Here is a 17,229-nt window from a genome sequence, read left to right as displayed (position 1 = left end):
GAGATTGGATGTTGGGGCAAGACGACATTTTTTGTAGAGTCCTGCAAGATATCTCACAGAAAGATCGTATTTTCTCAGCCATCAGTAGCAATAAGGCTAAGCCGACCATTCGATGAGAATGCTGCCATCGATACTGCATGTATGCTGGAGCACACAACTGAAAGGACTCACTACGCTCCAGTCGCGAAAAGTGCAATTCGATGACTCACTAAGCTTACAATCTTGGAGGCCGCTGAGCATACTCCGGTGACCATCGATGGCAAACTGCGTCTGCGTTCCAGATCTGTTGGTGTGACATCTACTGATCCGGAGACAAGCCTCTTCAAATCGTTTGAAGAAGTTTATTTTCGGATCAGTCATCGGGTGAAAACACTTAAGAACGATAGGTTGAAAGGACTGAAAGAACAAAGATGGGAATATATAGACAGTAGAGAGCGCTGTCAGGCGAATGCTGAACGTGATCTTAGCTGCTTGGATGCTCGGTGGTTGCCAGCTATAGGTAAACAACCTCCTCAAAGCCCCGTTACAATTACCCATCCTTTAAATTAAAAACATAACATAGCAAAGGTATACATGTGTGTGTTGGGTATATCATTGCAATGAGCATGAACACGTCTCATCAAACCCCCTCCTCAACCTCAACAGCCTCCGAACACCCCTCCTCAACTTCAACCTCTACCTCAGAATACCCCGAAAACCTCAAATGATCCGACTCAAGCTCCCCACTCCCACCACCAATATGCAACGTCCCTCCCGCCAGATCACTCCTCTCAAGTAGATTATCCCAGATCTCAGCCTTTTCGCGTTCTGTGAGGGGCGGTTTGCGTGGAGCGTTGAGTGCGCGGTAGTTGATAGGAGATCGGGACTGCGAGGTCAAGGTTAAGTTCGACGTTGATGTCGATGGGTCTTTATCTTTGCGTGTACAATTCGTTGAATTGGACCAGGGTCGTATCTTGGCTGTAGATGTCGTGGAATTGGACCACGGCCGCATCCTAGCAGTAGACGCTTCACTAGGCGCTCTGAGAGACGCTCGAAAAGATGCTTCGTCATTAATTACAAACGCGGAACGAGCAGGTGATTTTTCGCTCTGCGAAGACCTGCTCGGCATCATACTTAGAGAAGGCCGTGATGGTGCTGAAACCGGGGTGCTGCCATCGCCATTGAAAAGTGAACGTGAATGAGTGTGGGCGGGTGTAGGCGGCTTCTCGTGTTTGTGTCTTCTGAGCGACGTTGATGAATGAATGGGATGCGTGATCTGGGATATTGGGATAGGTGTACATCGCGGGGATTTGGTTTCCTGGCGCTGATCATTTGCGATGGGCGTAGTGTGCCCGGAATAACTTCGACTGCTAGAAGATGACAACAGACCCTGATCTTTCGTCCCGTCACCCGAAACGATATGTGTACGACGATCCCCCATACTAGGAAAGAGTGCGGATGCAGTCTCTTCCCCATACGAGGACACCGACGATCCCCGCGAGTGTGACGCGTGGAAGAAACTCCCAGAAGCCACGTCGCTTGAATTAGGCGAGGACGAGGACGTTGCCATGCTTGGTCGTGGGCCCGAACCAGAGCCAGCAATGCTCTTCGGCTTAGATGCGCTGTAAGGGTTTGGTGACGTAGCTTGCGGGTCTTTGCGTATAGGAGGCGGGCTGTTGAGTAACTCTTTAGGGATGGCGGGTACAGGCGGTGCGGCTGTATCAACTTGGAAGCGCTCGCGCAGCCCCCCAGTGCTGATCCGCTTCATCAACTTCCAGATCTTAGAACTAGAACCTTGCGCTGACTCCTTCTCCTTGGTCTTGTTCTGTGGGTCTGTCACTGAGCGCGTGTGTCTACCAAACACCCCTGGATCCAATGATTGTCTGAGATGGCTGGAGGAGTAGACGTCTTGTAAACTTGGTCGGCTGTTGGAGGGAGATTCAACACCTCCACCTGTCGCTTTCTTCCATCTGCTCGATACTTTTCTCGAAAGGCTTCCTTTCCTTGACAAGCTTCTGCTCGGTTCGGCCTGTGCACGCTGTTCAGCAAGAACATGGGCATGCAAAGACCAATCGCTATCATCAGGCCCGCCCGCAGTGATTTTGCGCTCCGACTGCGTTCCGTAGACGGTATAATATGGAGTTGGAGAGGGCGGGACGGTATCATTCCCAGCTCCTTCCATGGGCTGCTCTTGGTGCTTGTACACATGTACAACAGTTCTTGCAGGGGTTAATGGCCAGTCTCGCGAGTTGGACAGAGATGCGCGGGTAGGAGACGAAGGGGAGGCAGGGCTGGGGTCCTGTCTTTTTTCAAATTCTCGCTGCAATTTTTCTTTGACCTTTGCAGAGGGTTTTCTACGCAATACATTTCGCTGCTTCTTCTGCGGAGGCATTGAACTGACAGAAGGCGAATTAAGGCTGCTAACGACAGTCGATGAGGCCCTCGTAGAGAGATCTGGATGGGAGTGTGCAGGTGAGGGGGACGCTGAGACGTCGAGTTCAGGTGGATGTGGTCTCGACTTGCGAGGGGTTGTGCGCCACGTTGCCTCTGGGTCTGACTGTAGTGATACACGCGAAGGGGACGGTTGAGCAGGCTTGCTGAGGAGGAACTTGATACCCAGTGAATCAGGGTTGTCGAGGTTAATCGGAGTAGGAGAAGGTGCAGTGCGCGGACGTGCAGAAGATGGGGGATATCTGGAGACGGATGTGCGAGTGACATCATGCGTTGGAAGACGGAGATCAGATTCGGTAATCGATCTCGAACGGGCGTTAGGGGCCGGAGATGGGGGGGTACCGAAAAATGTTGGGGGAGAGATCCTATTTGGGAGATCGTATGGTGAGCGGGAGGCAGAAGGATCTGGGCTGGCAGATTCTGATGTGAATGATGATTGTGAGTCAGCAAAATGGCTGCTGCCACCGTGTGCGGAAGAGGGGGAAGTTAGGGGACTGGACTGGGCGCTAGGATCATGAGGGGATGGATGGATGTGATATGGAACATTGTGGGGTAAGTGAGGGTGTCGTGATGAGGGTATGCGCAAGGAGTGGGAAGAAGCATTTAATTGGGGAGATTGGGCATAAAAAGGTGGTGGAGGGGAAGAAGGGAGGCGTTCGTGGACGTATGGGTGGTGGGTGGTAGAGTGGAACTCGGCACGTTCGCGTTGAGTGGGAGAGGACTGGACCATATTGTTGCGGATCAATAGATGGTGGAGATGAAACGGCAAGTGAAAAGTAAACCGATCAAATGAGTAGGATGACCAGCCTGTATTATTTTTTTCACAAAAAAAACATGAAGATCTAGAGTTTGGATTATAAAATAAAGATACGCACATGATACACAAGAACTCAGTAGATCTGGGTGCAAGCAGGAAAAGAGAAAAAGTTGGTTAGGCGCTAACTGAGTTTAAGATGAAGCAAACAGAGGTACAACAAAGTACGTAGAGAAGTCTGATAGATGGGCGCGAAGCTAGAATTAAGATTACGGAGAGGTCGATCCGCTGAAATCCGTTTGAGAGTCAAGGTGAGCTGTCGATTGATCGAATCAAAAAAAGAGGGTGTGCTCGTTGATATTTAGAAGGAGAGTATGTGGGAAATGGTCAACCGTCGGATGGAACGAATAGTATGTTATAAATATAAGATTTATTATAATCGAACGTGGGTTTCAGGGAAGTTAGACTATCGGAACTTACGATTAGCTCTATTGAAATTCAGGTGGTCCTATTAGTATTATGTCAGCTCATTTCCAGTTTCAATACTATTTCACGTAGTTTAGGCTAATACTTAACCTGGGGTCTACCTGTTCTATGGCAAGTAGTACTGGTGATACGCTAGTCAGACTAGTGATATTGATATCGGTCGTTAACGACTTGACGCTCTCCCACGCCCTGTACACTAGCATAACATAGCCAGTCAAGTCACTAGCTCACTTGCGCCTTAGCCTAACTTACGTCTACTAGCTCATTAATGCCCTTCGGATCTAGGCAAGTATTTCAATCTCCTTCTTCAACTTCTTCTCGGTATTCCTCTCTCTCTCGACCCTCGATATGCTTCGCACGAATCTCTCTCCAAATGACCCCGTAGACCAACATCCCACCATCGGTTTGATCGGGATGGGTGCAATGGGCGCTATGTACGCAACTCATCTCTCAAACGCAGGCTGGAAAAAGTACCTTCATTTCCTTATCTATTTGCGTTCATCTCTTATATTTATCCTCCCAAAGAATCAGCGTTTGCGATATTCCGGAGAAATTCGACTCCTTGAAGCTCCAATATGCAAACGTACCTGGAATTACAGTCCACGAAGATGGACATGCCGTTTCGCGAATTTCAGACTTCATAATGTACTCCGTGGAAGCCGAGTACATAGACCGTGTAGTCGCACAGTATGGTCCATGTACGCATTCACACATCTCCACACCACTCCTAACCTGACCTTCGTGCGAATGTTTTCATAGCAACCAAAGTAGGCGCTATCGTCTCTGGTCAAACATCCGTCAAAGCTCCCGAGAAAGACGCTTTTGAAAAGTACCTCCCTCAAGACGTCCACATCGTGTCCCTGCATTCTCTTCATGGTCCGACCGTTTCCCCTGAGGGCCAGCCCCTGGTACTTTCTTTCCTCCGACTTATGTACTGACAAACCTCATCACGTTATCTATCACAGGTTCTCATACAACACCGCGCTCCAGACTCGGCCCTTCATGTCGTCGAAAGCATCTTTCGTTGCTTCCGCTCTCGCTTCGTCTATTTGACATACGAAGACCACGACCTAGTTACCGCCAATGTCCAAGCGGTCACCCACGCTGCCTTCCTCACGTACGACCCACCCCAGATCCACTTGTCATCTCACTCACTTTCATCACAGCATGGGCACAGCCTGGGCAAGCCAGCGCTCCTATCCCTGGGAACAAGGCCAATACGTCGGCGGAATAGAAACAGTCAAAGTAAACATCATGCTCCGTATCTACTCAAACAAATGGCACGTATACGCAGGCCTCGCAATCCTAAACCCCTCCGCCCGCATCCAGATCGACCAATACGCTTCCTCCGCAAGCGCTCTCTTCAAACTCATGCTCGCAGGCGACGAAGAAGGCCTCCGCACGCGTATTTATCAGGCACGCGAACAGGTCTTTGGGACCGTCAAAACAGAACGCGCTCCCATTTTCCTTACTGAAGATGTTCTGGATCAGTTTACGATCGGCGGCAACCCGAAGCTGAACGGCAGGTTAAGTCCGACAGGCACAACCGCACCCCGTGCGAACAGCCAACTCGCACTCCTCGCAATGGTAGACTGCTGGGCCCACCTCCAGATCCAGCCTTTCGACCACCTCGACCTAGCAGCAACACCCATATTCAGGATGTGGATCGGCGTCGCAGAATACCTATTCCGTTCCACCGAACGACTAGACGCTGCCATTCGCTCAGCTGTATATGACGTCACCCATCGCTCGGATGATTTAGAGTTTGTTATTGCTGCGAGGGGGTGGAGTCAGTGCGTGTCCTTTGGGAGCTTGGAGTTGTATAAACGGAGGTTTTTGGAGACCGCATCGTTTTTTGAGAGTAGGTTTGAGGAGGCGGGTGCGATTGGGTCGGAGATGATAAAAGCTATTTCGCAGAGTTAGCGCGTTATCTTGTACGTTTCGTGTAGAATGTCTTGCTGTTTTTTTGGATCTGGTGCTGCATCACTCGTGAATGATATGATGTCTTCGACTAGCCGCTGGTTTGGCGGACAGGTTTGTCATTGTCAACTTGAAGCTATAGTGGATGCTCCGATTACATAGGCAATCGCAAGCATATCTTTTTGGGCCGCAGATAAATATACAAGTCATAAACGATTTCAACTCTTCCTTCCTTGCATAATTGGGTCCCCGCGACACAATTCTTTTGACAACTTTGGCCGCTGGTCTTTGTCGCAATGGAACTGGCAGCATACGAGTTAGAGCGTCATCTGCCGTCTGATTCTCCTTGTTGGAATCCAGTAGCGCAGCCGCGACTAGTCTCACGATGGTCTCGCATCTAACATCAGTGTACCGGTGAGTTCTTGCTAACGATCATATAGATTGCAGTGGTTTTACATGATCATATATTGCTTGATATTCCAATGTGACGAAACGCGAAACTATATATGACTTTATATCATATGACAATATCTGCGGCTCACCTGTTCTCTGATGCAATGTCTTGAGGGATCGTGAACCGCATACCATATGTCATCACTGGTACAGGGCGAGCCACGAATTTCACGAGCTGCGACATGTAGTAGAGTCGAGGTGAAGAAATCAAGGCCAGTTCTGCGACGCGATTGAGGGATCAGTCACGGGGAAACGTATCGGTTGAACACGACACAGTGATAAGTCCTGAGCTGTTAGTCTCTTGGATGTCCTGAGCGAGCTTAGCAACGAAGTTTCTTCAGACAGCGGTCAGTCATCCCATATTGGCCTCGTGTACCGCTAATAGTACAATTTCCGATACCAACCTCCCTTCGAACTTCGAAGATGACCGAGACGTTCGTGAGTGTTCGTGAGCGCATCACGCAATCGTGGCCTCATTTGCCTTTCAGCTATCGTGGATGAAAAACTGCAGGTCGCAGGATCAGAATCATTCAACAAATTTGAGAAGTAAGAAGCATGTTCGTTGTTTCGTCTATTTGTACCGACCGATTCTCATAGGCGAGTCGACAATCTTGGCAAAGAGGTGTGTAGAGGTGGGCTTCCACGACTTTGACGCTCATCACCCATGTAGCTGCGCAACTTCGCTGGTGCTACTCGCCAACTCGGCAGTTTCATTGGAATCTCGTCTTCCGCTTTTCGACTACGAGAGCGCCTCACAAAATTATTGTTTCTATTTCGCGAGAATGCAGCCACATTGTTCCCTCGGAAGATTTCACGTCAACCTCGAGAAATACTCGTTAATCCTAACTTGATGGACCGACGACGCACGTGGAGAGGCCAACAACCCCCACTCAAACACATGAACGATGAAACCCTTGATCCCGAAAGTTTCCCCGGTCAATTTGCTAGTTTTGCAGAAGACGTTGTAACGTTCCTGAACTGTTGTCCGAACCATGACCATGTTCATCCACAAGAACAAAAACACGACCTACGACTTGCTGCCTGTCCTTCAAGTCTACATTTCTCCCGCCATAGCCTCCTTCCTCAGCATTATCTTTATCTAATTTGCGTTTCCTGTGCTTGGGGTTGAGTTTGAGGATGAGCTGGGCGTGGAATGAGAAGAACATGTGCGCTTCTTGGGTGGCAGGTCGCTAAGCGCTGCGCTGTGAAGAGATTCAGGCTCTGAGTAGTATCTATTCTTTGCTAGATAACAGCCAGTGCACTTGCGAGCTTTGTGTGTGCTATGACTGCTGATCGGTATCGCTAGTAGTTGTAGGTTTTGGGTTAGTTAAGCAGCGAAGCCCTTGTTGATTTAGATGAAATATCGTAGCTGCAAATGCCCCCCGATGGCACTGGGATCAACTAGAGCTGGTCCATGTCAGCTCTTGCACTTTTTGCTCACATGGAATGTAAACGCGAATCTGTAATGCACTGCCGGTGACTCCAAGTCCATGAGCGTGAAGTACAGTTGGTAGTTAATGAGACATGGGGCAGTTTATCGCTGCACAGCAATATAGGAACGGCGAGTACACGCACCTCCAAGACCCTACCGCAAGTTCACCAACTCCAAGTCCACCAGAATGGTGGGAGAAGTAGCGCAGTCATCACTCCGATCACCACAGATCGGTAGGCAGTCGCAGTCTTACCCGATAGACGCTTTGATTTGTCTATACTATGTAGACCGATCGTGTTGAAGAAAACGGAGGGACATGGCACCCGGGTGGAGGGAATGGTAGTATCACGAGAAGGTGGGCTGTAAGAGGCTTTGAAGAGTAGTACTTATACATGTAAGGATCGAGCTCACCAGTTATGTAAAATGATGGCTGGATTCTGGAAATAAATCGCTAGCTTTCAGCTCTTCTTCGGGTGCGACTCATAGTTACTAGTACGCCCTGCGCCACCTTGCTATGTAGGCGCCAGTTGCTTTTGCCTCACGCCTCTCGAGACTCGAGTGATCTACGCTCATATCTATCACAATCTCTTGAATCAGACCACTCATGGGACATGCCCATTGGATATACCAAGCTGTGTTCTCGAAAAACGGAAGTGAACTCATAAGGAAGCGCAGCAAGAAATCCTGTCAAATATACCTGAAAGCCATAAAAATGTGATAGACGGACGTGTACGATTATATGCTGTCATGTCGAGTCGAAACCGTCAAGGTGAAATTCCTCTATATCCTATGGTCTACATGCAAGTTGTATCTGACGATACAAGAAGTGTTACAGCCAACATCCATGTGATCAAAGGCGTATGAATTTACCAAATCCTGCCCCTTGGCCGGAATCCAAGAGGGAAATATAAGCTGCGAGACTGTCGTAATGTGCGGGGCCATGATACGAGTCCATCGGACATCCTCGTAAATAACATGTTCATCCTAGGTAGGGCACTGGCACCGAACTTCTGGAGGGGACAAAGGAGTCTACGTCAGAATTTGAGCAGTGCAGGAGTTGGAATACAGGAAGCGATGATAGCATACTACACCACCTGCAAACATATTGAAGACATCGAATTGGAAATATACTGAAGAAACATGCGAAGCGGAGAGGAAGTGCGTATCGACGTTAGTCTCCCTTCGACAGACCTGAAGACAGTCGTTCTTTCTCTATTACAGCTCTTTGCATAAAGGATGGCACCGGCGTGAAATTTTCATTCAATTAGGAAATGTTAGACTTAGTGAAATTTTGCTCATTGTACACTCGCGTCCCCTGTAATTCATTATCATCATGCCGTTTATAACTATTCCTGCCTCCAAAAAACACAAGAGCCTGCTAGAGCATGACAGTGACCTTGATTCCAATGGGTCCGATGAGGATGATATTCGAATGAAAGAACTTTCGGAGGAAGAGGAACCTGACTCTGATGACGACGGCGAAGATGACGAGCTTGAGCAGTCCCAGCCCATGAAGATCCTTACACCACCTCCGACCATGTCCAAAAAGCGAAAGCGTGGAACTAAAATCTGTGACTAATAATCCCTACTACATGGACGTCTACCAGGTGTCCGCTCATCTTTTGACGTCTCGTCAATAAATCCCAACTCTGATGGATCATACTGAGCCATGCGTGCGATGAACGCAGCACGGAGAGTCTCGTTGCGTTCATTGGCAATGCGCTTGAGTTTCTTGTAGCTCACATCAGCACGTTCGAGCTCGCGGAAGATTGTCGTGAAATGGACAGATATGAATTGGTTTGTCGCGAGGAGGTGCATGAGCTCATTTAAAAAATAGTCAGGATTCTGCCTTACAAGGCGAAGCAGGCAATCGATATCTTCACGATCGAGAGCACGCAGACGACCACGCATTGCTGTGTTATGGGCTCTCCTAGGATTACCTAGGATTGACTTTTTACCAGTCTATACTACCTGTTGCTTATTGGAAATGGCCTTCCAGGACTTATAGGGTCAAAATAGAAATAGGTTTCAAACTTGTGAAAAAATATCTTTTGGTGGGCTGGTACATATCATAGAGGGTATCGATAGGATGGATATGAGCCAACAATTAAGAAAAATGGCGGTTGGATTGTAGAGATATGTTCAAAATACCGATATTTGAGCCAACCTCCCATATCACAATAATGCTGACCTCCGGAAGGTCTGGGACCATTCCCAATCGATTCACAGGCCTCAAATACCTTAGGATCAATGTTTGCAGTATCGGTATTGAGGTGAAATACCGGGATAGTGACATACATGAGGTCAGGAGGAGGAGGAGGACCTTGTATATCTCAGGAACACGATTTTTCCAGGCAATTCTGGCTTTACCATCGTGTTCAGAGGGCTCAATAGCCCCCAGGAAAAATGCTTTTGAAGGACAGGCTAGTCATATGAAGTCTAGAAAAATCGATCTTTGGGTGGGGCAGCATGACCTGGGTGGACAACTTTGGAACATGATTTTTAGAGCGAAATCCGGCTCGACCAACGTGTTCAGATGGTCAAATAACCTCTAGAACGAGTCCTACCTAAAGCCAAGCAAGCCATATGAAGGCTGAAAAAATCGATCTTTGGGTGGGGGAGCATGACCTGGGTGGACAACTTTGGAACATGATTTTTAGAGCCAAATCCGGCTCGACCAACGTCTTTGTATGGTCCGATAACCTCTGGAATGAGTCCTATCTAAAGATATGCAAGCCATATGAAGGCTGAAAAAATCGATCTTTGGGTGGGGGTGGATGACAGGGGCAGCCAACTTTGGAACATGGTTTTTAGAGCCAAATCCGGCTCGACCAACGTCTTTGTATGGTCCAATAACCTCTAGAATGAGTCCTACATAAAGACAAGCAAGCCATATGAAGGCTGAAAAAATCGATCTTTGGGTGGGGGAGCATGGCATGGGTGGACATCTTTGGAACATGATTTTGAAAGCGAAATCCGGCTCGACCAACGTGTTCAGATGGTCCAATAACCTCTATAATGAGTCCTAGCTACAGCCAAGCAAGCCATATGAAGGCTGAAAAAATCGATCTTTGGGTGAGGGAGCATGATAGGGGTGGTGGTCAACTTTGGAACATGATTTTTAGAGGCAAATCTGGCATCACCAACGTGTTTGTATGGTCCAATAACATCTAGAACGAGTCCTACTTAAAGATAAGCAAGCCATATGATGGCTGAAAAGATCGATCTTTGGGTGGGGGAGCATGGCATGGGTGGACATCTTTGGAACATGATGTTTAGAGCGAAGTCCGGCTCGACCAACGTGTTCAGATGGTCAAATGCCCTCTAGAATGAGTCTTACCTGAAGCCAGGCAAGTCGTATAGAGGCTGAAAAATCGATCTTTGGCTGGGACGCTATGATAGAGACATCTGGTATCACCAGTATAGGTATAGTACATCGCAAATTTACAGACATAGAAGCCACAGATATGTTCCTATGGTCATAGTAAGTGAGAGGAGGCTGGAACTATTGTCATGGTATTCTGGCATATCTATATGTTCTGTTGTGTGATCTGCCCTATATACTGTAGTGAGATTCTGTATGCTTTATAAGGGCCAGGTTGAAGTATAACCATTTGATGACTGTTCAAGTATGGTGAACTACTTGGTTTTTAAGGATGGCTTCCTCTTTGCTGGTATTGTCAGCTGTCGTAGGTTGGTCGTTCACTTTGTGCGCACCGGCAGGGATGGAGGTGCTATTACCACCCCACAGTATATTCCATCCACATCATCCGGAGATTCTTGCTGGCATGGGTTACTTGTCGTGTGAACGACACATCTGACACTATTGTGATTCATGAAATTTCGTGTATTGTGTTTGCTGCCCGTGGTCGAGTGTAATTTACAAGACAATAGAGGTACAATTCTGGGACTGGCAACGTGAAATTCCTTTCTTTGGTAGTTGTCTGCGTGGCCGACGTAGCTTATCCTGTTGTGTATCGTCCTCCTGCTCAGCCATTCTGCTGCCTTCTATCAATGTCGACCGTTCCTTGATATGTCGATCCATATGTGGCCTATGAGGCGTTCTATGCTTCACAGTCCATGATTCCTGGGGATTCCAATCCAGGATGCCGGAGTTCACGATTCACTGTAGCATATCAAATCTGTCTTCCTCCTCGTGAATCTCATCCTCTTCAAATATATCGTGTGCAGTGCTGATTGCTTCATTAGTGGGGACGTGGTGCACCACATCCGCTTGGGCTGGCAAATGATCAGGTACTGGACTTGTGGTAGCACATATGATACATTTTCCACCGGAATTCTGGACATTGCCAGTGGATGTGTCCACCTGAATAGTCGCAAAATCTACCTTCTGCTTGCTACCTGCAAGTGTCATGAACATGAACATAGGGGTCAAGCAAATGTACCCATGACGCTGCACAACTCGCTTTCTTGGCCTGCCCTGTCGTCCTTTATTTGTTTCAACATGATCCCTGTTTGGACCCACAATCCCAGTCCAGAATCTTGGACTTCATGATTTCCTCTTGAATGTCGCTGACATTGTGTTCCTCCAGCAGACTGTATGTATGTGCTGTACTCAAGTCTGAGATTGCCCCAGCATCCTAGAGTCCACACATCATATTCCCGTCACTTTACTGTCCCTGTCTTCATAGCCTCCGAATTTCTTTATCCATTCCATCCCATTGTTCAGCTCCATGAAACTTGGGCCTTGACATGATTAGGGTCCGCACGAATCTGTTAATCGATCCTAGGTATGACATGACATTATCCTGGTGCTTGTATCTTGCAACCCCATTGTTTGCTGATCTGCTGATCCGATCATTCTTATTTATACAAGACAGATCATCGCTCCAACACTGGGAGACCCATTTTCTTTGGCCGCTCGACCTTCTGTATATCGTCCTGGTTTCCACATTAACCTTCATGTCTATCCGACCTTCAATTATTAGCCGTGCATCCGATGCAGAGGGTAGAAGAGCATTACCTCCCATGCATAGTGGTCACCCTAAGCTGTGGAAACTCAGGCGATGCACGTTATTGGAATGTATGTTTCGCTCTGGCACCTGGCAGCGGTTTTCACTTGCTCAGTAGTAACTCGTCCCTCACAGGGGTCTACCATGCCGATGAAGACTCTGATGGCTCAACCAACGGTACCCTGATCTATGAAATCGTGCTCTTCATAGGCAGGGGGTGGACTAACGGAAGCGGGTAACATTCACGGGTTTGCATCCTGCGCTTCATGCTAGGGTCCCAAGGTTTGAAATAAAATTGTGTTGATGAAAAATGGATGGCATTAGGTTAGTTAGGTTAGTTTGGATCGTCGCCCCTGACGGCACCCTGATCTACGAAATCGTGCTCTTCGTAGGCAGGGGGTGGACTAATGGAAGCAGGTAACATTCATGGGTTTGCATCCTGCGCTTCATGCTAGGGTCCCAAGGTTTGAAATAAAATTGTGTTGATGAAAAATGGATGGCATTAGGTTAGTTAGGTTAGTTTGGATCGTCGCCACTGACAGCACCCTGATCTATGAAATCGTGCTCTTCATAGGCAGGGGGTGGACTAATGGAAGCGGTTAACATTCACAGGTTTGCATCCTGTGCTTCATGCCCGCAAGCCAACGACAAAGGGGGCCATGGTTGCCTTGCAATTGAGTTGTATTGCATGTGGCAGCAGTTCTGAATCTATCTGGGATTGTCACGCCAAAGAATGAAACCATTAGCTGCCATTCAGGTTCATCTGGTATATGAGCACTTGGACAGCGGTTTTGCGTTCCCAAGTTCGTGCAATGGTGGGGCCAAGGTGCTATTCACAAAAATTATCAATACAGTACATCCACATCCATCGCTCATTCCGCAATATCTTCCAGTGGGGTCATGGGAAATGGTCTCTGTGAACGTGGTGGAGGGGGGACTCTCTTGTTTTTCTTGGCCATGGTCATTTTCTTCTGAATTTCCCGCCGCTTCTGTCTCTCTGTCTTTCTCCGCAGATTGCCATCAGCGTCGAAGGGTTGAGAGTCCATGAGGTCAGCTGCAAATATGCGTTTACCCTTGATCAGCTTCATCGTGCGGCGTGCTCTTGGGGCCCTCTTCTGACTCTCGCCTCCCCTTCCAATACAATCAATCTTGTAGAATGTGGGATTAGTCATGAACACAATGGCATTGTTCTTTTGCATCCACACTCTTGCACCGCTCGCAGGAAGACAGTGAAGATCCGAAAATACCTCGCGTAATCCTTGTTTCAGCAACTCTTGCTGATCCTCATCCATTGCCTTCATCGTCCTGTGAAATTCTGCGATGTATCCATCTCCCTCCCACAGCCCAGACCACTGAGTATTGTCCTTATGGGCGGCATCAGGGTCGGGAAAGAACAGAGTGCACCTGTCCAGGAAGGGCCTCGACTTCGGGCCCATGCGACCAGGAGTGATGCCCATACTGTCATGCAGTCCGGCATTGCATGCTTCGAATGTGACTGCAGCAAGAGTGTCATCGATGCTAGTGATCGTCCAGCACTTCATGGCCTCCTGAAGTGAGTTTGGATGGGGTCTGATGCCCTTGAAGATTTCGGGCGTGAGCATCAACCACATGTGCCTGGTGAACATGACCACCAAACGTCCGACGGAGAGTTGAGTGTCGGATAATCTGGGCGACCACATCCAGGGTCTCATGATCATTGCAGGCGAGTTGGCAATGGCTGCCTTGAGTCGAGTCCATGTTGGTGTGCGACCAAGAGGATAATCCTCCAGTTCCGACTCGGTGCTTTGCCATGCGTCCATTCTTCTCACTGCCCGGTCCCTTTGAGCCTTTGCATTTACGCCCATGAGGGCCAGTACATGCACGTCATCAATTTGCTGCACCTCATCCAGGCAGGTGTCGCTATTGATATCGAAGTCCTGCAAGAAAAACATTCCTGCGGTTTCGAGGATGTTTCTGTACTCGAGGAGGGCAAGAGATTCGCGGACATGAGAGTCGTAGACGATAGGAGTTGATGTGGTAGAGCGAAGCATGTGGTTGAGCACTCCAGTGAGAACGCCAAGATTTGGTGGATTCTTTTTGACGATGGATATCTGGGTCCTCTGAATCTCCCGTACCCGTCTCCTCAGAAGCTCGAACCAGATCTTAGGATGGGATCCACAGGACTGGATCTGATTTCAGGTATTCTCTGGCCTGCATGACAAGAATCGCCCAAGTCATTCTACAGTCGATGATGATTGGAGTGTGTGTCACTGACCTTCTCTTCCACATTTTCCAGGATGATTCTGGCTGCATGTCCGCTCACCCTATACTCATCCCTGACACCATATGTTTTCTCCTTGCAACCCTCGACGACCTTGGCGATTTCGGTGCATTCAGCCATGTATGATGGGGACAGCTTATAGGCGTCACTGTCGGATGCGAAATTCACTTGGTTGCTGTTCGTTCGAATCGGACTCATAGTATAGGTTGTAGGTGCTCCTGAATGCGATGTGCGTCTGCTGGGATCTCTCCTGTTGCATCTCGGCCTGCAGCGCTCCATATCTAGACAGCGTGTTGTGATGATGTATCTCCCCTCTTTTGTAGCCTCCTGTTCCAAATGATGCTTCCAGCGCGTCTAAGCGCCACACTCCTACGAGTGGGACGTTCGGAGAGTGGGGCGTGAATGAGACTCCCACATCTACCAACAGTTCACCATGACTCCGGCTCATCATGTATTCCCAGTCAAGGTCAGACAGGTTGCGACGCAGGGCCTCTTCCGGTCCTGAGAAACGCCCTCTCTGGCCATCCTTTGTGAGTAGCTTGATTCCCTTTCCTTCCAGAATGAAGAAAGATGACCCATACATGCTGAGCTCAGGTCCTCCATCACGTATGCGAGCTTCCATGCGTTTCTGCACATCCAAAAAGTCATCATCTGAAAGGGGAATGGTCTTAGGAGGTCCCCATCCACCCCTCCTCCCGTCCGCACCTCTGGCCTTGTAACGCGCCTCCTCCAATGTGTGTTTCAGGTAGGGCGCCCAGCTGACATCGGTGCACTGTCCAATCGATGGAAGCAGTACCCTATCCCAGAATATATCCAAGACCTCCTTTGGCATCAGAGTGATTCTCCGACCGTTTGTTGGGTGCTCATGAATCATCCTCGGGAATGCAATGTATAGATTGAGTGTCGATGAAGCTGATGATATGCGCCCCATACAGACGTGAGGGATGGCAGACATGGGAAATCGTTTTGACAGCCATTCCGTCCTCCCACCAGGTGCATTTGCATCTTCTTCTGACTGCGGTATGGTGATCTCGACATAGGTGTGATTGTGCTTGTATATGCCTATCTATATGCGGACGGCGCTTAGGTGCTAAGTGCCGCGGTCACAAAATCGATTTTTTTCGTCCCCTTCCTTCCACAATTTATATAGGACTATGTATCTCATCTTGTAGCCCTTGAAATTCTGCCCTCCCCACGCCAAAGTCTGGGTTCAAATGTTTGAGTATGTGTTGTGTATTACTATGTGCCAAAAGTTGCTGTTCCCACACGCTCTCGACTTGTTTCTGGCCTGCTCTCCTTTCACCACGACCCCTGGGCACCTCCACATGTTCTGGACTGGTTGAGACACTGCCAGCAATGACCCCGCAAAAAAAATCTCACCGCCCGCATCTTTTTTTCTTGCGCTATGCGCCAATCTTCTTTCTTGGCGCTCTGGAGGGAGGAGGAGGGCAAGGTGTGTCAGTATCTTTTTTTCCTGTTGGCTTCTCACTTAACGCTGTTAGTCACTCACTCTAGGGAGTCATAGCTACTCCCCGCACCACTCATCTCGCTGCCCGGACCTCTGGGTCCAACCCTATGGACTAATCTTCCTCCTTAGCGCTCTGGAGGGAGGAGGAAGACTTGGTGTGTCAGTATCTTTTTTTCCTGTTGGCTTCTCACTTAACGCTGTTTGTCACTCACTCTAGGGAGTCATAGCTACTCCCCGCACCACTCATCTCGCTGCCCGGACCTCTGGGTCCAACCCTATGGACCAATCTTCCTCCTTAGCGCTCTGGAGGGAGGAGGAAGACTTGGTGCGTCTGTATCTTTTTTTGACGTCGGTTTCTCACTTACCGCTGTTCACATCTCACTCTAGGGAGTCTTAGCTGCTCCCCGCACCACTCATCTCGCTGCCCGGACATCTGGGTCCCACCCTATGGACCAATCTTCCTCCTTAGCGCTCTAGAGGGAGGGGGGGGGGCAAGGTGCGTCTGTATCTTTTTTTCACATTACTTTCTCACTTAACGCTGTTAAAATATCACTCTATGGACTTCTAGCTACTCCCCGCACCACTCATCTTGCCGCCCGGACCTCTGGGTCCAACGCCATGCTTCAATATTCCTCCTGGGCGCTAGGTTAGGTTGGTTAGGCTTAGGTACGTCAGTCTCTTTATATCTCACTTCATGTTAGTCAGTTACTCACTCTAGGGACTCTTAGCTACTCCCCGCACCAGTTATTTCGCTTCCCAGACCTCTGGGTCAAACGCTATGCCTCAATCTTCCTCCTCGGCGCTCTATAGGGAGGGTTAGGCTTGGGTACGTCAGTCTTTGTTTATCATAACCGTTTCTCATAATTTAATAATGGTCTGGCTCGGTACGATACTAGTCAGTAACCCTGCCTTCACCTACCCTCCGGGAGGTCATTGTTGCCCAGCATCATCATTTGTACATCTATGAGATCTGTTAGTTATTAGTAGATCTATTCCCCAATGTATGCTTGCCCCTCGGTGAATTGAGAATTGTCTCAAGTGTAACAGCATCAG

At 48.7% G+C, this 17,229-nt stretch overlaps 4 protein-coding genes across 4 annotated transcripts; 2 read left to right on the top strand and 2 right to left on the bottom strand.

Moving 5' to 3' along the window:
* Positions 1–490: 490 nt before the first annotated feature.
* EDB91DRAFT_1101563 (uncharacterized protein) lies at positions 491–3,630 on the bottom strand. Its single transcript, XM_041317260.1, has 2 exons — positions 3,306–3,630; positions 491–3,237 (listed from the first exon to the last, which is right to left on the bottom strand). The coding sequence occupies exon 2, from the start codon at positions 3,158–3,160 to the stop codon at positions 620–622; it is 2,541 nt and encodes an 846-aa protein (XP_041182370.1). The 5' UTR covers positions 3,161–3,237; positions 3,306–3,630; the 3' UTR covers positions 491–619.
* Positions 3,631–3,654: 24 nt separating this feature from the next.
* On the top strand, positions 3,655–5,703 carry EDB91DRAFT_1101562 (uncharacterized protein). The gene is made up of 5 exons (XM_041317259.1): positions 3,655–4,140; positions 4,196–4,368; positions 4,430–4,578; positions 4,636–4,787; positions 4,837–5,703. Exons 1-5 carry the CDS (start codon positions 4,019–4,021, stop codon positions 5,591–5,593), a joined length of 1,353 nt encoding a protein of 450 aa, XP_041182369.1. The 5' UTR covers positions 3,655–4,018; the 3' UTR covers positions 5,594–5,703.
* A 7,617-nt stretch (positions 5,704–13,320) lies between these two features.
* On the bottom strand, positions 13,321–15,663 carry EDB91DRAFT_1077718 (uncharacterized protein; the record flags this gene model as incomplete). Its single annotated transcript, XM_041314947.1, is given in 3 exon segments — positions 13,321–14,610; positions 14,703–14,883; positions 14,903–15,663. The coding sequence occupies 3 exon segments, from the start codon at positions 15,661–15,663 to the stop codon at positions 13,321–13,323; spliced, it is 2,232 nt and encodes a 743-aa protein (XP_041182368.1).
* A 287-nt stretch (positions 15,664–15,950) lies between these two features.
* On the top strand, positions 15,951–16,999 carry EDB91DRAFT_1333349 (uncharacterized protein; the record flags this gene model as incomplete). The annotated part of the gene is made up of 6 exons (XM_041325428.1): positions 15,951–16,161; positions 16,211–16,331; positions 16,394–16,501; positions 16,564–16,672; positions 16,745–16,842; positions 16,905–16,999. The coding sequence occupies exons 1-6, from the start codon at positions 16,114–16,116 to the stop codon at positions 16,994–16,996; spliced, it is 576 nt and encodes a 191-aa protein (XP_041182367.1). The 5' UTR covers positions 15,951–16,113.
* Positions 17,000–17,229: the final 230 nt, after the last annotated feature.

Source organism: Suillus paluster (assembly GCF_016628075.1).
Source record: "Suillus paluster strain FC165 chromosome Unknown EDB91scaffold_4, whole genome shotgun sequence".
Taxonomy (NCBI): Eukaryota; Fungi; Basidiomycota; class Agaricomycetes; order Boletales; family Suillaceae; genus Suillus; species Suillus paluster.
The sequence above is the reverse complement of the archived record's forward strand: the minus strand, read 5'-3'. Positions and strand labels throughout refer to the sequence as shown.

Bases quoted from the DNA above. Each gene is read 5' to 3' on its own strand.
- EDB91DRAFT_1101562 (XM_041317259.1), top strand. From the start codon at position 4,019: ATGCTTCGCACGAATCTCTCTCCAAATGACCCCGTAGACCAACATCCC. The intron at 4,141-4,195 runs GTACCTTCATTT...ATCCTCCCAAAG, and splicing joins TCAAACGCAGGCTGGAAAAA to AATCAGCGTTTGCGATATTC. The intron at 4,579-4,635 runs GTACTTTCTTTC...TATCTATCACAG, and splicing joins CCCCTGAGGGCCAGCCCCTG to GTTCTCATACAACACCGCGC.
- EDB91DRAFT_1101563 (XM_041317260.1), bottom strand. From the start codon at position 3,160: ATGGTCCAGTCCTCTCCCACTCAACGCGAACGTGCCGAGTTCCACTCT.